Source organism: Acanthopagrus latus, chromosome 10 (genome assembly GCF_904848185.1).
Source record: "Acanthopagrus latus isolate v.2019 chromosome 10, fAcaLat1.1, whole genome shotgun sequence".
Taxonomy (NCBI): domain Eukaryota; kingdom Metazoa; phylum Chordata; class Actinopteri; order Spariformes; family Sparidae; genus Acanthopagrus; species Acanthopagrus latus.
In genome coordinates this window covers 2716277-2734759 of record NC_051048.1, presented here as the reverse complement: position 1 = coordinate 2734759, position 18483 = coordinate 2716277, and the positions used below count along the sequence as shown (strand labels likewise).

The window sequence follows — 18483 nt, the reverse complement described above, 5'->3', positions numbered from 1 at the left end:
TTGAAGGATCCCAGTTGAACATGATTTATTAACTCAGATAGGGTTAATATAAACACAAAGGACAAAATTGTGAATTCTGAAATCAAAGTCCAAAGTCTGAGATCAAAGTTGTGAGATTAAATTCTGAGATTCAAATTCAAATTCTGAGATTAAAGTTGAAATTCTGAAATCAAAGTCCCAATTCTGAGATTAAAGTCTGAAATCTAAGGTTAAAATTCAAATTCTGAAATTGAAGTCCAAATTTTTCAGAAGAGTGTCAGAGCCGGGGTGAGAAGAAAAAACGTCAGGAGGATTATTTTCATTTTGCACAAGAAAACAGTCGACATTTCAAGAATAAAGTCGACCTTTTGAAACATCAATCAACAAAGCGCCTTGTGGATTTGAACTAATGAATCTGTACTTCAGTAACAAAGACTTTATTTGACTTGAGTTTCTCACACACACACACACACACACACACACACACACACACACACACACACACACACACCTATTTATATCTACTCTCCTCATTATGTCCATGTCAGCTCGGGATAAAGACGACCAGCAGACGAGGGACTTGGAGACGTCGTAGATGTTGCCCTGAAACGCTCTACCTCCAGGCTCCAGCCACCTGCTCTCTGATTGGTCAACACAAATGACCAACATTTTAAATAATTTCAAGGACTGTTTAAATAGAAGCACCACACTGGGATGTGTGTCTGTGTATCCTTCAGTGTATCTGAGCCTGAATAAAACATGGCGGAGACTCTGTTGTTAACATGAGCGTGACTTTAATGTTTCTGAATAATTTAGAGAAGCTCCATCAACAACATGAGTTATGAAACAGGCTCGAGATGGAGGAACAGGAAGTGGCAGGAAAGTGAGATGAGGGAGAGGGAAGGATGGAGGACGTAACAGATGGAGGGAAGCGCTAAAAGTTTATACGTCAGACTGGTTTTATAACATGAACTCCCAGTGTGGACGAAAATATGATGACGTGAGAGAGAGGACGACAGAGCAGACAAAGAGGAAGAGAAGAAGAACATAGATGTGTAGTTTACGTTGTTGTTTACAGTTTTTTCAACCAACATGTGCTGTTACAACATGGCAACCTGCAAATACAAAGCAGTGAATTATGTAGTCAAAGAAAGGGAAAGCGGATAGGAAAGGAAAGGAAAGGAAACACGTCTTTTCTCTTCCTTCCCTCTCCTCAGGACAGGAAAAGAAAAGACAAGAAAGAAAAGGAAGGGAAAGGAAAGAAAAGAAAAGGAATGCAAAGGAACAGTGAGGAAAGGAAAAGAAAGGAAACAACAGAGAAGGAAAGGACAGGAAAGGACAAGGGATGGAGGAAGTAAAGTGACTTTCCACCTGATAAATTTGCAAGAACAATTAAACACACACACACTCTGTCTTGGCCTCCTGAGTGCTTGAGTGGTTTGTGCAACATTTCGTTTTCATGAAAAAGGAAGTAGATGAAATATTAACCAGCAGTGAGGAGCAGGGAGCTGCTGTCCTCCTCACTGCTCCTCAAAGACTGAAAGTAAACTCACTCTCATGAAAGTCTTCTTGTCTAACTCTCCAAAAGAAAGCAAGACAGTATAATTCATACAATGCTTGAACAATTTTTTAAAGAACCTTTATGTCACACAGTAATCTCAATAATCTTTGTATTAAAAACCCCTTTCCCTTTTTAAAAATAACCCCATTTAGCCACATGAACTCTTTGTAATTTAAATGTTTTACTTCTAAAGAATAAATGCCTCTCTCTGTTTTTATTGACAAACGTCTCTCACGTTTGATTCTTTCACAGCCTTTAAAAACAAAGATTTGACTAAAAATAAATATATTTCCCCTTCATAGGATGTGAATTTGATTGCTCTTTTGTGTGAGGAAGTATTAAAGTTACAATATCTAACTTTATCACATTAAAACATCAATATTATCACACTGAAATGTTTGAAAAACAGCTGGAGCTTTGTTAGATGTTCTGTTTACTTTTGTGCTACATTATCGCAAATATTTCCGACTGTGTTCACAGAGAGATTTTCACTTGGTTACTGAGATCACACGTCAGAGACCGAGGAGGGAAGTCAGTGAATGTGACTAAAGGTGGATAAAACTTTAAAATATTATCTCATATGTGCACATTTATGTCTAAGTCAATGGTGGGAGTGGAACCACCATCTTGATGATCCCGTTACACTTCACAACGTCATCAAACTACACCTTTCCTTATTGTTCTCACTGAGAGAACCCCCAGTGACAGAATCAATCGTATTAATCAGAGCAGGTATATATGGTGCGACACATACAGGCCTGTCAGACAGAAGGTGTGACGCTACACGGTATAAGTGTATTTACAGTTTTGTGTTTAAGATTTGAACTCTCTGGACTAGTCTGCCACAGCCGGCGCCTTCCTGCAGCATCCCAGAATCCCTCCTCGCTTCTTCTTCCTCTTCCTCATCTTACAAAGTCCGGTGCTGCTGTTGGAGCAGATGGACTTCCTCAGAGTGGTGATGTGTTTCTGCTGCTCCCGAATCTTTGTCTCCAGGTGGGACTGGATCGCCGAGCCGAGGCACTCCAGGTCGACCGAGGCGCCGTACACCTCCCACGTCATCCCCTGTTTGTCCCACGCCACCTCCTGTGGCCTCACCGTCTCTTCCTCGTCCTCCTTGTTTTGCTCCCTTGGTACTTTGTCCTCGTCCTCCTCCCAGATGCTGTCTGCACTCGCGTCTCTGTCTTGGTGTTGTCCGTGTTGAAGTTCTGACGTGAGGGCTGGGTTCTGCTGGAAGCTGTATGTACGTAGGCAGGCGGGGAGGGAACTCGCCTTGTCAGACACAGCAGAGGGAAGCACCGATTGGCTGCGCAGCTCAATGTCGATCTTGCAGATATGCTTGAGTGGCTGCTCACCGTCAGGGATGCAGCATAGCAACGGGACCGTCGGCGAGGTCAAACCACCTGACTGAGAGCTGGAAGAGCCAATTATAGAGGAGGTGGGAGTTCCCCTGTGCAGGCTGGCGCTGGTCGACACCGAGCGTTCGACCACCTCCACCTCCACTTGGACACCCACCTCTCTCCGCCCTCTTCCCTGCAGATGGAGCCCCTCATTGGGGCTGGTCAGGGCGGCAGTCTCCCTTATGGCCTTGGAGCTTGGTTGATGAGTGGACTGCTGTGGAGGAGGAGGAAGAGAAGAAGAACTCCCTGGGCCATCTTTCTGTTTAACCATCTCCTGCTTCTTCTTCTCTTCTTTCTTATTCTCTAAACCCGTTGCCCTTGACGACGTGATGGCGCTACCAGCTGTGGTGGCATTTGTGTCTCCCAGGTGACTTGGTTTGCTCAGCGGGCTATGCGGCGCCAACCCTGCCTGATCAGTCACATTTACCCCTCGCACGGCCCCCTGGGATACCCCCGGTCCTCCTGCAGCTGTTGCTTTGGTCTCCGGCAGTTTCACGTGCTGCTCGTTGGCAGCGCCTGCTTTCACCGATGTCTTGGTGATCGAATCAAAGGTGAGGCCCCGAGTAAGACTGGTATTATGGGTTGTCTCTCTGGGGTTGGTTTCCACAGCAACAGATCCAGCTGCCACAGGCTCTGGTGTGGATCCTCCCTTCATTGTGATGGCAACAGTGGTTCTGTTTTTTGGGCTGGAGCTGGACAGAGGAGCCAACAGACCAGAACCTGCAAACAGGAAACAAATGTTAGCGCAGCAGATTGAATGATTGTTGTTTTTAAAAATGACCATCATTTTTAATCCATAATTCATCCAGCTGCAATGGCTGCAACTTCGAGGGAACTCCAACCGTTAAAGTTACATCCATTAAAACTAATTCTGCTTCTGTTAGGCTGAGGTAAGTGTCTGACAACACCACAGAAACAATGCCTACAGAGACCTTTTTGTTGAATAATAGGATTGTTGCTAGTGAGTTGTTACTGGAAGACAACATGGAAACATGGGAGTAGGAGTTTAGAGTTTACTCAAAGGTCCACTTCACAAGAATCTTGAGTCACATTCCCAACTCGTCAAATACTGATGCTTTTGGATTGTAGGTTGGTTCGGTTGACATCCCAAAGCACCAGTTCAGAAAACCAAAGCACCTTAAAGGCCCACTTACAAGATTTTTCTGGAGCTTTACCAGCATATGACTTCCACACAGGTGATGAAATGATAACTAAGTAAAGTCTATACATTGATGAAAACCACAAGATGCAGTTGAAAGTGGACTTTGAGTTGAGATTTTCTGTTTTGATTGATTGTTTCAACTCTGTGAATGTAATTACCTGGAGCAGAACCAGGACTCCTCAGGACCTCCCTGTTAGGTCCAGCTCGAACAGAACCAAGGGTTTTACTAGGACCAGACCCAGGACTCCTACTTGCTGAATTTGGTCTAGGAGAGAGCAACACATCTGCCAGAGCTGTCTTTGAACTAGATCGAACTGGTCCAGGTTTGGAAGAATCCAAACCAGCTTTAGGATCAGGACTGGGTTTGGAAGTGGAGGCTGTGGTCTTGAGGTTGTTAGACAGACCAGTTCTAGAGGGCGATGGGGAGACAGATCCAACGAGGCCCATGTTGGAGCCAGAGACCACCAGAGATGGTTTAGAAGTCGAACGTGTTGGACCAGGTTTAGAACTGGAAAGAGCATCAGAATTAGAGCTTTGATTAGACTCAGGAATCTGTGCTTTAGGATCCAGGTTGTCCTTTGACCCAATTCCAGTTTTAGAACCCACAACTGTCTTTGGATTAGGACTGGTTTTGCTTTCTTTGATTTCTGTTGTAGTTTTAGAGTCAAGGCTATCTCCAGAACCCATCCCAGACTTAGAATTGGGACTGGCTTTGGAATTAGAGCCAGTTTTGGAGTCTAGGCTGTCTTTTGATCCCAAACTGGTTTTGGAAGCAGAGCCACTTTTAGAATCCAGGCTGTCTTTGGAGCCCATTGTGGTTTTTGTGGTGGGACTGGGTTTGGAATCTGAGCCAGTTTTTGAATCCAGACTGTCCTTGGCTGATGTCGCTTTAGAACTTGAACTGGTTTTGGATCCAGAACCAACACTTGAATCTTGGCTATCAAGATTCTCCTTGGAACCTGATGCGTTATTGTTTCTGGACCCAGGTGCTTTCCTCTGAGTGGACGGTTTAGGACTCAGAGAACTGGGTTGAGGGGTCTTGTGGCTGAGCAGAGCCACATCAGCCCTCTGATTTTGAGTTCTTGAGTCATTTCTGGTCTGCTCATTTGCCTTTGTGCCTGCTGGGTCTGGTTTGGGGGTTTTGGCCATCATTGTTGGGGTTCGATTGGCCGATTTTGGGCTGATAACGCTTGAATCTCCTTTCTGATGCTGGACTCTTGCGCTAACAGGAAGATGAAGTGTTTTGGGTGACGGTGTAGCGAGGCCAACTTCCTTTTCACCCTCGTCTTTCCTTTTCGTTTGCATTTTTGGGCTAACTGTTATTTTATTTGTAGTCTTTGTTGTCAGTTCAGTTGTCAGTGTAAGTGGTTTGGGGTCAGAGACGCTTGCAGATTCCACTCTTGATATTTGTATTTTGACTCTTTCAGTCGTTCTGGGGCTGTTGGCGATCGTCGCTTGTTCCACCCGGTGGGGTTTTGGACTTACAGCCATGTTGCTGTGTGTGTGCGTCTTGGGGCTGAGTGTCGGAGTGTGTTTGGCGTTGGGGGATTTCAGCCGATGCTCAACTCGGCAGTTCAACAAAGCCTCGGCTGTTGGTGAGCGAGACAGTGCTGGAATTTTGCTTTTTTGCCGTGATGGATCATCTCTTTCCCCTGGTGACATCACAGGGGTTCCCGGGCTGCTTGCTGACTTGCCAGTTGCCATAGTAACTGCCCCTTTTGCCCCAGGTCTCCCACCTCCTTTATTCCCATTGTCCTTTTTGTTCCCTCCATGCAGCTTTGAGGTCTCAGTGCGGGGGTTTCTTGGCAAAGCCAGGTTGAGGTTAAAGTTAGGCTCCGCCCCCCAGTTGGCATTGGGATCTGTGTTGCCGAGGGCATCTGCAGGGTCCTCCTCCGCTGGAATTGGGCATTCTGATTGGACAACGCCCTTTTTGCGCTTGGGAACATTTGGGGATACTTCCATGATGTCAGAATTTTGTTGAATTTTAGGATTTGGTGCAGAAAGAGTCAGAACCTGATGGAAAGATGAAATACATAAACAACACAAGTCAGGAATAATTGAACCTGAACATGTACCACTCATCAATCCAGAGGAAAACGATGACTTTATGTTATTCCCACCAGTGTTGGGTAGCTTGACATTACAAGATCACTGCCCTCAAGTCATGTTGCAGGGTTATCTACTGTGAACCAGTGAAATGCCTTGTCAAAACTAAGTTGTTGCATTTCTTGTGACAACAAGAAAGTAATCTGCGTACTCTGTCCAACACTGATTCAGGTTGCTTTTTTTATCTGTCATGCTCACACCAGAATACATTTTCCTGCCTGCTAAATATCAGTATCAGTATCCTGCCTCAGACATCAGTGATTCTGTTCTTTCCGGCAGCTATTCTCTGCAAAACAGATGAATCCTCTCGAGATCAGATTTGCTTTTGTCCTGCTGTGCCAGACACATCCACATTCATGGCAAGATATGTAAAATGTCACTGATGCACTGAAGCAAGTGTCGAAGAATAACTGATCAACTATACTTCAGATATTGTAAAGCCCCTTCAAGAAAATCAATTTATTATAATCTTTAAAATGTAATTAGTTATGGCATCAAATTATGATGTTATAATGTTTTCCTTCAGGATTATCTAAATCTATCTATCAATCTATCTATCTATCTATCTTACAATAGCATTATCAAAGACATATTTTAGTGATTTAATAAGAGATAAAATATCATTAAGCATAACATAATATAAATCTCAGGAAGTAAAGTAACTCCTTTACAATAAAAAACACAAATCAGCATCAGGTCAACTCACTTCAGTTCTACCACGGGTATCTTAAACTAACTGAACTGATTCTCTACATACCTGTTCAGGGTCCTCGGACAACAGCGTCAGTCGACAGCGGCGTGATCAACGCTGGAAATCTCATCACGGTGTCTGACGACCGCCTGCCGGGTCAGAGAGGAACGCTTCAGCTGCTCCCTCTCTTCTAGCTCCTCGGTGCTCTACCACAGGACGTATTTATGAATAAATTAAAGAAGGAGTGAGAGAGGGGGGAGATTTCCATCTTCTTCTTCTTCTTCTTTATGCCTTTGTCTTAGGTTGTTCCCATTTTTCTTCCTTAAACCAAATCCTCCATCCTCCTCTTTGTCGTCCTGCTACCTTCTTCTGAAACCTCCCCCTTTTTCTTTACCTGTCAGTCCTCCTCTTGTTTTCTATCCTCTTCAGTCATTCAGCTCCTCGTTTCATACACAGAATGAATGGGATATTAAAAAGATGACAACTTTGAACAGTTAAAAATAAAAGACCTGCATAGTATCAAACCATTTCTCAACACTAGGGTTGGTGAGATTTGGCTCTGTTGCAATTCATCTGCATTTTCTGACAGAAGGAATAGACACAATCAAGATGCAGAAACTAGTTAATAGTAAGAAACCCAATGACAACCTGTGTGCACTTCTTAAATCACTGACTAAAATGTTGCCCTGCTGCCGCTGCCTTCTTAGTCAAGAGTTCATATATTTTTGTTGCCAGGTCAAAGTTAAAAGCACTCACCACTTCCACATTTCACTTCTTGTCAGCCCCAAGTTTAAGCCTACTAGGGGGAAACGGGAGTGACAGTTGCCCGTTTAGTCAAACTGATGAAACTTGACTGATGAATGTTCTGGAGGCATCCGGTAACACCATTACAACAGATAACCAACGCATGTGCATTATTTGTCTGCAGCATCAAATTAACTCTTAATTTTTTTCTTGCTGCCGCCTTGATGTCAGGATAAATTCATCCACCGACACGACTGGAGATTGTTTTGGACATCTTGAGGATGTATTTGTGATCCTCTGTGTGACCAAAAGGTACGTAAAGCTCTTCAGTAAATCATACAGATGCAGAAATATTCAGATTACTTAAATCAAAGCAGCGTTTGTTCTGCATGCAAAATAAATTAACCTCAAGTAAAGAAGAACTCAGAAAAAAGTCTAATGGGTGTTATATTATCAAATGCATTCATTCTATACACTTTTGTACTTGTACTTGAGTTAATATCCATGATAGCTTGTTTTTGGTAATAATTATTAATGTTTAACGATGGCACTTTTGGTTAGCAGCTTTTTGTTGGAGCTCTAAGTACACAGATGGAATATTTTTCTCTCTCTTTTGCATAGATTTTTTGTATCTTTAGCCTGTTTTTTTCTGCTGCTGTTACATGAAAGTACCCTGTGGGGATACGTACCTCAAAGTAATAATACTACAGTTTAATTTAACTTATCTTTGACGGCTCATGTGTAAACAATACTAGAAATAGAAATATACTAAAGGTACTTGTCTTATACACCTTCTCATCTGGCAAACATGAATGTCTTTACAAAATCAATAAATGTTAAGATATCTCACAGGATAATTGAAAACTAACATTTTCTGGCTTTAAAAATTACTTTATTCTCTCATCTTCCTAAGATGTGAATAATCTCCACCTCCACGTGAATGAAGATAGGGAAACGAAACAGACAAACTTCACCATGCGAGCCACAGGAAGTTGTCCTCTGTTTCTTGTTTTTCTTCTCTCTTTCCTGCTTCATCTTCATCCTTCACTGGCTTTTTCACTGAAAAACTGCATGATTGTCTTTCCTGAAAGTCCAAATAATCTGACGGTCAGGTGCATCGATCGTGACCTCACGGTTATTCCAGATGACATTCCCAGAAACGTGACATCACTAGATCTCAGCACAAATCAGATTTTGAAGATCACCAACACAGATCTGAGATGTTTGTCAAAGCTCATGTACATGCAAGTTAACTTTAACTCAATTTCACACGTTGATGACGGAGCTTTCGTCGACTTGGCTGAGTTAAGGACCCTGAGCATGAGTAAAAATGAACTCACAAACCTGACAGACAACATCTTTAAAGGGCTCTTCAAACTGGTCACACTTACTCTGTCCAGTAACCAGATCTCATACATCTCCCCGAGGGCCTTTCAGTCCCTGGTCAGCATACAGAGCGTAGAGCTCAATAACAATCGCCTACATCGAATTACACACATTACTCCAATCTTAAAACTACCAACTTTACATAAATTGTCCATTTCTTGCAATGAGTTCGCCTCTTTTCGATCAGATGACCTGCCTCTTCATGTCTCAAACCTGAGGTCTCTGGAGCTAGATATGAACCCAGTGAGGAAGTTCAGCATTAGGAAGGACATCTTTCCTCATCTGCAGTTTCTCAGTCTGTGCAGTTATAGATGTGAGATGGAGTGGGACGTAGCAAACAAGACCTTTCTGAGGAGCGTAACCAGTTTGTCACTGTCACAAGCTGATGTTAGCTTTCAGCCGTACAGCGAAGTGCTGCAGACCACTGAATCACTACAAGTACTTCATCTGAAATTCATGAAGACATTGATAGAAAAAGGTCTCATAGACATTGCCTGCCAAATCCCCTCTCTAAGACTTCTTAGTGTGGCATTTAGTGACGTTCAAACCATCAACGATACGCTGCTGCGATCTTGTTCTCAAGTAACTGAACTTGGTTTCTCTTATGATACCCTGTCAGAGCTGTCTGAGCATTCATTCAGATCAATGACACGGCTCAGGCTTCTGGCTCTGAACAATAACGTTTTATCTCAAGTGCCACTTGCCCTCCGAGGACTCTCCACACTGGAAGTCGTGGATCTGAGCTCCAACATGATCACTGAGCTCGACTGTCACGACTTCCTGGATTTGGCAAAACTTACAGAACTTAATCTCGAAAACAATTACATTTCAAAACTGCAAGGATGTGTTTTTCAAAATCTGACCAATCTGAAGGTCCTTAATATTCAAGATAATTCTGTTTTCACATTTGACAGTGCCTTTAAAGTTAATTTGCACAAATTAGAATCTCTGGACTTGCACAATAATCGTCTTTTAAGTATTCCGTACAGAGCCTTTAGGAATCTTTCTTCCCTTTGTGTTTTGGATTTAGAATCAGAAGGATGTTACATTGTACAAGACGGGGCTTTTGAAGGACTTGGTAATCTCCAAACTCTCAGTTTTTCAGTTCGTGATATCTATGAAGAGCTTTTCACTGGTATGCCACAACTGGAAAATCTGACAGTGCTTTTCAACTCGAACCAGATGAGTTCAGGACAAAACGATGATCCAACTTTCTCAAATTTACCCAATTTGAGGAAACTTGTACTCAGAGTTGATGGGAAACCTCTTGAAATTTTTGCACCAGATTTGCTCGAAGGTCTGAATTATCTGGAATACTTCTGGGTTGAGCAATTACAAATAAGATCATTGCACCCAGACACATTTAAATACACTCCTAAACTAAAGGAACTTCATGTAGTCGACAGCGATCTGTCAGATTTAACCCCTGAACTGTTCTGGCCAATCCCAAACCTGCAGACGCTCGACCTCTCCAACAATAACTTCAGGTCTTTGGATTTCCTGGCCAGGGCCAACCTGGCAGCACTCAGCTGGCTGAAAATCAGTGAGAATGAGTTGTCATCTATAAACGAGACAGTCTTCCAATCCCTCCCTGCCTTGACGTATCTGGACCTGACTGGTAACCCTTTAGCATGTGAATGCTCTAACGCTGGCTTCAACCAATGGGTGCAGAGCAACAACCAGACACAGGTCGTCAACGGCCACCAGTACACTTGTGCCTTTCCTCTGAGCCAACAGGGAAACAAGTTCCTGGACTTTGACGCGCACTCCTGTTGGATAGACGGCAGCTTTCTTTACTTCCTCTCTAGCACTTGTCTAGTTGTGTTTACTCTGCTTGCATCCTTCATCTACCACTTCCTCAGATGGCACTTGGCCTACTCCTACTACCTCTTCCTGGCCTTCCTCTATGACAAGAGGAGGAAGGCCTCGCCTCACCACTACGATGCTTTTGTCTCCTACAACATTCACGATGAGGCCTGGGTCTACAGGGAGATGCTTCCAGTCCTGGAGGGGGAGCAAGGCTGGAGACTGTGTCTGCACCACAGAGACTTTGAACCAGGTACAGACACAATCTGCCTTTAAACTCTGAACTCTGACTGATCACGGTGTTTGCCCTGGTCTTGTTCTCTTTTCTCTGCTTTCCTCTCTCACTTTCCTCTCCAGTGTGGTCTTCTTCCTCTTAAAGTCATTTGCAAACTTTGACTGTTGCCACATTTTTCATATCTCATTCATAGTCAGAATTTCACATCCCCTTTAGGGTTCATCTGAACTTTAGTATGATGACAGATAGCTGAGTTCACACTTTCAGACAGAAAGCAGCGCCGCCTTAAACAAAAGCACAACAAAGGGCTTCTTTTGCTGTTGTTTTCACAGGTAAGCCCATCGTGGAGAACATCACAGACGCCATCTATGGCAGCAGGAAGACCATCTGCGTGATCAGCCGGCACTACCTGCAGAGTGAGTGGTGCTCCAGGGAGATCCAGATGGCCAGGTGGGGGCGCCACCTCTCTATCTGTACACTTCAAGCTCTCATCTCACTTGTTCCCAAGCTGGTTCCAGCTAACTTCCTGTGTGTGGTGTCCGCAGCTACCGTCTGTTTGATGAGCAGGAGGACGTGTTGATCCTGCTGTTCATGGAGGACATCCCGGCCCATCAGCTGTCTCCGTACTACCGGATGAGGAGTCTGGTGAAGAGACGCAGCTACCTGAGCTGGCCACAAGCCGCTCAACACACCGGAGTCTTCTGGGAGAACATACGGCGAGCTCTGGACACAGCTGACAGACCTGCTGACAACAGGCACCTCCTCACCGGACGCCCAGACTTCATCTAGTGGAGGTTTTTATTTGACTCAGAAGTCCAGAAATTACAAATGGAAAACAAGAATGTTCTTGTTTGGAGCGTCACAAAGAGCAAATCAAAAAGGATTCAAAGTGACATGTTTAACATGCAAAGGCCATTTAACAGTCATGGGTAACCTATAAAAACAATTTGATGTATGATTTTCTAATAATGTCGGATGAACTAACACATCAGTCACAGGGGACCTTCAGCTCCAGAATATCTTGTATACGCCGATGACACCTTTGTGTACTTCTGAATTTCTGATGCAGGACTTTTACAAGTAGTGGAGAATTTTTACATGATGAGATCTGGAAAGACATACATTTATCAAGCAAGGAGGGGTTTGATCAATTAGGGGAAATGTGGCATCCAGAGTTTTTAAAACTCAACACATGCTAGAAACTAAAAGTTATGAGTAAGTCTGATTTTTTTACATTCAGCAAAATGCAATCACTCATTAACTGCTATATTTTTTGCTTTACTTAATCTGTAAACTGAAATCTTGTTAATTCTTTAATGATAATTGTAACAAACACGATTTTACTGTGTATATGTAATTAATTGTAATTCAGTCCTGTTCCCCCAGCATGTGCTGCTCATCAAACCAGGCCAAAATGATGACTTGATTTATTCAAATTAAATTTTAACAATGTTCATGGTGCTAATGGTGAGATATTCTTCTTTGTAATGTTTATTCTGGAATAAGAGAAGTTCTTAAACCTTCAAATGTGTTTTCCTGCTAAAGATCGACTCCGTTACTGACAATTCTGTTCTTTTCAGCAGCTATTTCCTGTCAGACAGACGAATCCTCTCAGGGTCAGAGTTTGCCGGTTGCTCTTCTCTTGCTGTGCCAGACACATCCACATTCATGACTAGATTTGTAAAATATTACTAATGGTTTACATGATTTTACTTGTCTGGAACACGGGTCTGATGGCATTCACAATGAACATAAAGCCTTGCATAGCTTGTGTTTGGTCATTTGTGCTTATTCACCCCAAACTGCCAGAGAACTTTACTGTAAGATAACAAACGACAGCACGCACAAAAGTTTGTGTATCAGCGTGTTTGAAGGTTAATCACTGGACTTAAAACAACACATATTAAAGACACTTAAACTTTTTTGATTATGAAAAACCTAAGATCAATTTTATGTCCTTTTCTTTCTCAAGAACTTAAAAGTTTGAGCAAGAGTGAGGTCATCATTGTGATGATGCGGCTTCCTCTTTTTCAGTTTCCTCGAAATACAAAATTAGACACGCAGCTCTTCTATTTTCCCTCTCAACATTAGTCAGTCTCAAGTGTTAGCTATCAGATTGAGAAACGTTATGGAAGAGGCTGGTAAGTCTTCTGTATGAAACCAATGTCATGTCATGAGTCAACATGTCGTTAAAATTAAATTAAAATGTTACCCGTTTCGCTAACATTTTCTCGTCACTCACATTTGTAACTTGCTCTTTCCTTACTAAGACTGGAGATTGCTTTGGACCTTGAGACTGAAGGTACGTAAAACTTCTCATTAAAGGAAGCAAATTTTGAAGAAGTACTGAAATCCCTTGAGCTCGGACAATGAATTCTATTTTCTAAAGCATAAATATAGAATGTTTTATGTAAAATACTAATCAGGTAAGTGACAAAAGAGCAGCTGTGAAGCACTTGATTTCCTTCCAAAATGCAGTAGATCAAAAGTAGCTGAAGGAAATACTCAAGTACTCCAAGTTCTTGTTCTTGGAGTCCTTGAGTTGCCCTTGAACAACAATGATTGTCACTGTTGTAAAAGCCATTAAAACCAGGGCAATGTTGGAATTTCTAATTTGTTTTTCTGTATATTTCTTACTGTTTACAATGGCACTGTCAGTTAGCAGCTTGTTGTTGGAGTTCTACCTACACAGGTCGAACGCTTGATTGTTGAAAATCTGGTTCAGAAATGTTTAAAATCGGGTTACAAACTCGCAAATTCCTGAACCCAGTTGAAAACAGGCTCAGTGGGCATCACAGGGATAGAAAACCTTGAAGTGGACACAGTACAGAAATGTACCTATGAAGAAAAAACACTGAATTTAACATTACAGCCAGTGAAAAGTGCAAAAAATTAGCTATTTTCAAAAAGTCATGAAATGATGGAGTTGAAAAACAAAACCTTTTGTTGGTTGTTTTTAAAGGATTGTCCTGGGTTAAGAATATGCAGTGTGAAAAGCCCTTAACATGGTAAAAACTCTTCTGTATGAGTAATGCTTTCTACATTACTTTCTTCTTTCATCCTCTTCAGATGTACATTGTTGAACAACAATAATCTCCCCCTCCAAGTGACAGAAGATATTGAACAAAACAACCAAACTTCACCATGCGAGCCACAGGAAGTTGTCCTCTGTTTCTTGTTTTTCTTCTCTCTTTCCTGCTTCATCTTCATCTTTCACTGGCTTTTTCACTGAAAAACTGCATGATTGTCTTTCCTGAAAGTCCAAATAATCTGACGGTTTTGTGCAAAAAGCGTGACCTCACGGTTATTCCAGATGACATTCCCATAAACGTGACATCACTAGATCTGAGCACAAATCATATTTTGAAGATCACCAACACAGATCTGAGATGTTTATCAAAGCTCATGTCTGTACGAGTTAACTTTAACTCGATTTCACACGTTGATGACGGAGCTTTCGTCGACTTGACTGAGTTAAGGACCCTGAGCATGAGTAACAATAAACTCACAAACCTGACAGACAACATCTTTAAAGGGCTCTTCAAACTGGTCACACTTACTCTGTCCAGTAACCAGATCTCATACATCTCCCCGAGGGCCTTTCAGTCCCTGGTCAGCATACAGAGCGTAGAGCTCAATAACAATCGCCTACATCGAATTACACACATTACTCCGATCTTAAAACTACCAACTTTACATAAATTGTCCATTTCTTGCAATGAGTTCGCCTCTTTTCGATCAGATGACCTGCCTCTTCATGTCTCAAACCTGAGGTCTCTGGAGCTAGATATGAACCCAGTGAGGAAGTTCAGCATTAGGAAGGACATCTTTCCTCATCTGCAGTTTCTCAGTCTGTGCAGTTATGGACGTGAGATGGAGTGGGACGTAGCAAACAAGACCTTTCTGAGGAGCGTAACTAGTTTGTCACTGAGACAAGCTGATGTTAGCTTTCAGCCGTACAGCGCAGTGCTGCAGACCACTGAATCACTACAAGTACTTCATCTGAAATTCATGAAGACATTGATAGAAAAAGGTCTCATAGACATTGCCTGCCAAATCCCCTCTCTAAGACTTCTTAGTGTGGCATTTAGTGATATTCACACCATCAACGATACGCTGCTGCGATCTTGTTCTCAAGTAACTGAACTTGGTTTCTCTTATGATACCCTGTCAGAGCTGTCTGAGCATTCATTCAGATCAATGACACGGCTCAGATTTCTCTCACTGAACGGTAACGATCTGTCTCAAGTGCCACTTGCCCTCCGAGGACTCTCCACACTGGAAATGGTGGATCTGAGCTTCAACTTCATCAGTGATCTCGACTGTCACGGCTTCCTGAATTTGACAAAACTTACAAAACTTAATCTCAAACACAATCGCATTTCAAAACTTCATGGATGTGTTTTTAAGTATCTGACCAATTTGAATGTCCTGAATATTGAAGATAATTCTGTTTACAAGTTTTACAGTGCCTTCAAAATTAATTTACGTAAATTAGAATCTTTGAATTTGCACAATCATCATCTTCTGAACATCATGCAAGGAGACTTTGTGGGTCTGTCTTCCCTCCGTGTTTTGGATTTAGAATCTGACACAGATGCGGCGGTGGAGGATGGGGCCTTTGAAGGACTAGATAATCTCCAAACTCTTAGTGTTTCACTCGGTAGTTACAGAACAGAGCTTTTCATAGGAATACCACAATTAGAAAATCTCACACTCCATCTTACCTATGACCTTAACCAGAGGAGCTTTCTACAAAAAGATGATGCACCTTTCTCAAATTTACCCTGCCTGAAGAAGCTTGTACTCAAAGTTTATGACCAACGTCAAGAAGTTGTTTCACCAGATCTGCTCAAAGGTCTGAAATCACTTGAGTATTTCACAGCTGAGAAGTTCTTAATAAGATCATTGCACCCAGACACATTTAAATACACTCCTAAACTAAAGGATCTTCATATAGTCGACAGCGATCTGTCAGATTTAACCCCTGAACTGTTCTGGCCAATCCCAAACCTGCAGACGCTCGACCTCTCCAACAATAACTTCAGGTCTTTGGATTTCCTGGCCAGGGCCAACCTGGCAGCACTCAGCTGGCTGAAAATCAGTGAGAATGAGTTGTCATCTATAAACGAGACAGTCTTCCAATCCCTCCCTGCCTTGATGTATCTGGACCTGACTGGTAACCCTTTAGCATGTGAATGCTCTAACGCTGGCTTCAACCAATGGGTGCAGAGCAACAACCAGACACAGGTCGTCAACGGCCACCAGTACACTTGTGCCTTTCCTCTGAGCCAACAGGGAAACAAGTTCCTGGACTTTGACGCACACTCCTGTTGGATAGACGGCAGCTTTCTTTACTTCCTCTCTAGCACCTGTCTGGTTGTGTTTACTCTGCTTGCATCCTTCATCTACCACTTCCTCAGATGGCACTTGGCCTACTCCTACTACCTCTTCTTGGCCTTCCTCTATGACAAGAGGAGGAAGGCCTCGCCTCACCACTACGATGCTTTTGTCTCCTACAACATTCACGATGAGGCCTGGGTCTACAGGGAGATGCTTCCAGTCCTGGAGGGGGAGCAAGGCTGGAGACTGTGTCTGCACCACAGAGACTTTGAACCAGGTACAGACACAATCTGCCTTTAAACTCTGAACTCTGACTGATCACGGTGTTTGCCCTGGTCTTGTTCTCTTTTCTCTGCTTTCCTCTCTCACTTTCCTCTCCAGTGTGGTCTTCTTCCTCTTAAAGTCATTTGCAAACTTTGACTGTTGCCACATTTTTCATATCTCATTCATAGTCAGAATTTCACATCCCCTTTAGGGTTCATCTGAACTTCAGAGTATGATGACAGATAGCTGAGTTCACACTTTCAGACAGAAAGCAGCGCCGCCTTAAACAAAAGCACAACAAAGGGCTTCTTTTGCTGTTGTTTTCACAGGTAAGCCCATCGTGGAGAACATCACAGACGCCATCTATGGCAGCAGGAAGACCATCTGCGTGATCAGCCGGCACTACCTGCAGAGTGAGTGGTGCTCCAGGGAGATCCAGATGGCCAGGTGGGGGCGCCACCTCTCTATCTGTACACTTCAAGCTCTCATCTCACTTGTTCCCAAGCTGGTTCCAGCTAACTTCCTGTGTGTGGTGTCCGCAGCTACCGTCTGTTTGATGAGCAGGAGGACGTGTTGATCCTGCTGTTCATGGAGGACATCCCGGCCCATCAGCTGTCTCCGTACTACCGGATGAGGAGTCTGGTGAAGAGACGCAGCTACCTGAGCTGGCCACAAGCCGCTCAACACACCGGAGTCTTCTGGGAGAACATACGGCGAGCTCTGGACACAGCTGACAGACCCGCTGACAACAGGCACCTCCTCACCGGACGCCCAGACTTCATCTAGTGGAGGTTTTTATTTGACTCGGAAGTCCAAAAATTACAAATGGAAAACAAGAATGTTATTGTTTAAATCAGTAGCGTTTACAAATAGTTGTATCTCCAAAACACTTTGGCCCAATCCCATTTCCCAGTTTTACCCCCACCCCTCATTTTAAGGTTAGTGGTTTCAAGAGCTTCACCGTTCATTAGTTACATTAACGACCAGACTTTTCCAACATGGCGTCCTCCACTGTGCTGAATTCTCCCATGTTACCGTGGCAATCCTATTATCACAATGCCACTCTGATGGAGATGGACAAGACTTTCACAACTTCAGGCTCAATCAAGTCGTCAAATTAAAATTAACACTGCTTGCTACAGGTTGCAAATGTTAGCAGTGCTTTATAGGCTAACATTAGCAAACTTCACCGCCACTAAGAGTCTTACTGCACAATTACTATCCAGGTTTTCTATAAACTGATCAATGTACAAGTTGTAAAGTCAGAGTTAGAACAGTGTGGAACTAAAGTGGCCTGTAAAGACGGACTAGTGAGTAGATGAGTCTCCGTGTTCGCTGTGAGGACGTTTAATGTCCCCGACAACCTCTGTAGTCTCATTCAGACACTCGTTAGTAGCAGCTAACTGTTGTTAACACATGAAGAGCTTCAGGATTAAACTGTGAGACATTTAATGATGGATTTTATGTCATAGAACAAAACATGTGAACGAATTTCAGACTTAAAAACAATCACAGACTTGTGTGTGAAATTGTGGGATTGTCATAAAACAAATCGGCAATAACAATGTAACGTTAGCGAGCTAGCTAGCATCAGCAAACTAGTTGTGATTGTTTTTATATTGCTTGTCATAATTAAAATGGACTGTGATACATTAAACTGAAAGTCAGTTGTCATAACTGGTGGTCGACTGATGTTTTTTTTCAGGGCTGATATCAGTAATTAAGGAGACGATAACCGATAATTGGAAATCAAATTGTATTTCTAGTCTGAACACTGAAATCATCAGTCAATCAGTCACTTCTAATAAA

The 18483-nt window shown here is 42.9% G+C and overlaps 3 protein-coding genes across 5 annotated transcripts; 2 read left to right on the top strand and 1 right to left on the bottom strand.

Annotated features, from left to right (window-relative positions):
- Nucleotides 1–1243: 1243 nt before the first annotated feature.
- Nucleotides 1244–6260, bottom strand: LOC119027737 (mucin-5AC-like). Its single transcript, XM_037113168.1, has 2 exons — nucleotides 4258–6260; nucleotides 1244–3657 (listed from the first exon to the last, which is right to left on the bottom strand). Exons 1-2 carry the CDS (start codon nucleotides 6179–6181, stop codon nucleotides 2375–2377), a joined length of 3207 nt encoding a protein of 1068 aa, XP_036969063.1. The 5' UTR covers nucleotides 6182–6260; the 3' UTR covers nucleotides 1244–2374.
- Nucleotides 3729–12521, top strand: LOC119026826 (toll-like receptor 13). Of its 2 annotated transcripts, XM_037111401.1 has the most exons (6): nucleotides 3729–3827; nucleotides 6971–7097; nucleotides 7872–7952; nucleotides 8554–11085; nucleotides 11400–11517; nucleotides 11613–12521. In XM_037111401.1, exons 4-6 carry the CDS (start codon nucleotides 8616–8618, stop codon nucleotides 11854–11856), a joined length of 2832 nt encoding a protein of 943 aa, XP_036967296.1. In that variant the 5' UTR covers nucleotides 3729–3827; nucleotides 6971–7097; nucleotides 7872–7952; nucleotides 8554–8615; the 3' UTR covers nucleotides 11857–12521. The 2 variants fall into 2 exon arrangements, with proteins under 2 accessions (XP_036967296.1, XP_036967295.1); XM_037111400.1 differs by lacking the exons at nucleotides 3729–3827; nucleotides 6971–7097 and adding an exon at nucleotides 7713–7774.
- A 136-nt stretch (nucleotides 12522–12657) lies between these two features.
- LOC119026825 (toll-like receptor 13) lies at nucleotides 12658–18367 on the top strand. 2 transcript variants are annotated; one of them, XM_037111398.1, is made up of 5 exons: nucleotides 12658–13208; nucleotides 13338–13369; nucleotides 14137–16687; nucleotides 17004–17121; nucleotides 17217–18367. In XM_037111398.1, the coding sequence occupies exons 3-5, from the start codon at nucleotides 14212–14214 to the stop codon at nucleotides 17458–17460; spliced, it is 2838 nt and encodes a 945-aa protein (XP_036967293.1). In that variant the 5' UTR covers nucleotides 12658–13208; nucleotides 13338–13369; nucleotides 14137–14211; the 3' UTR covers nucleotides 17461–18367. The 2 variants fall into 2 exon arrangements, with proteins under 2 accessions (XP_036967293.1, XP_036967292.1); XM_037111397.1 differs by having other exon boundaries at nucleotides 12658–16687.
- Nucleotides 18368–18483: the final 116 nt, after the last annotated feature.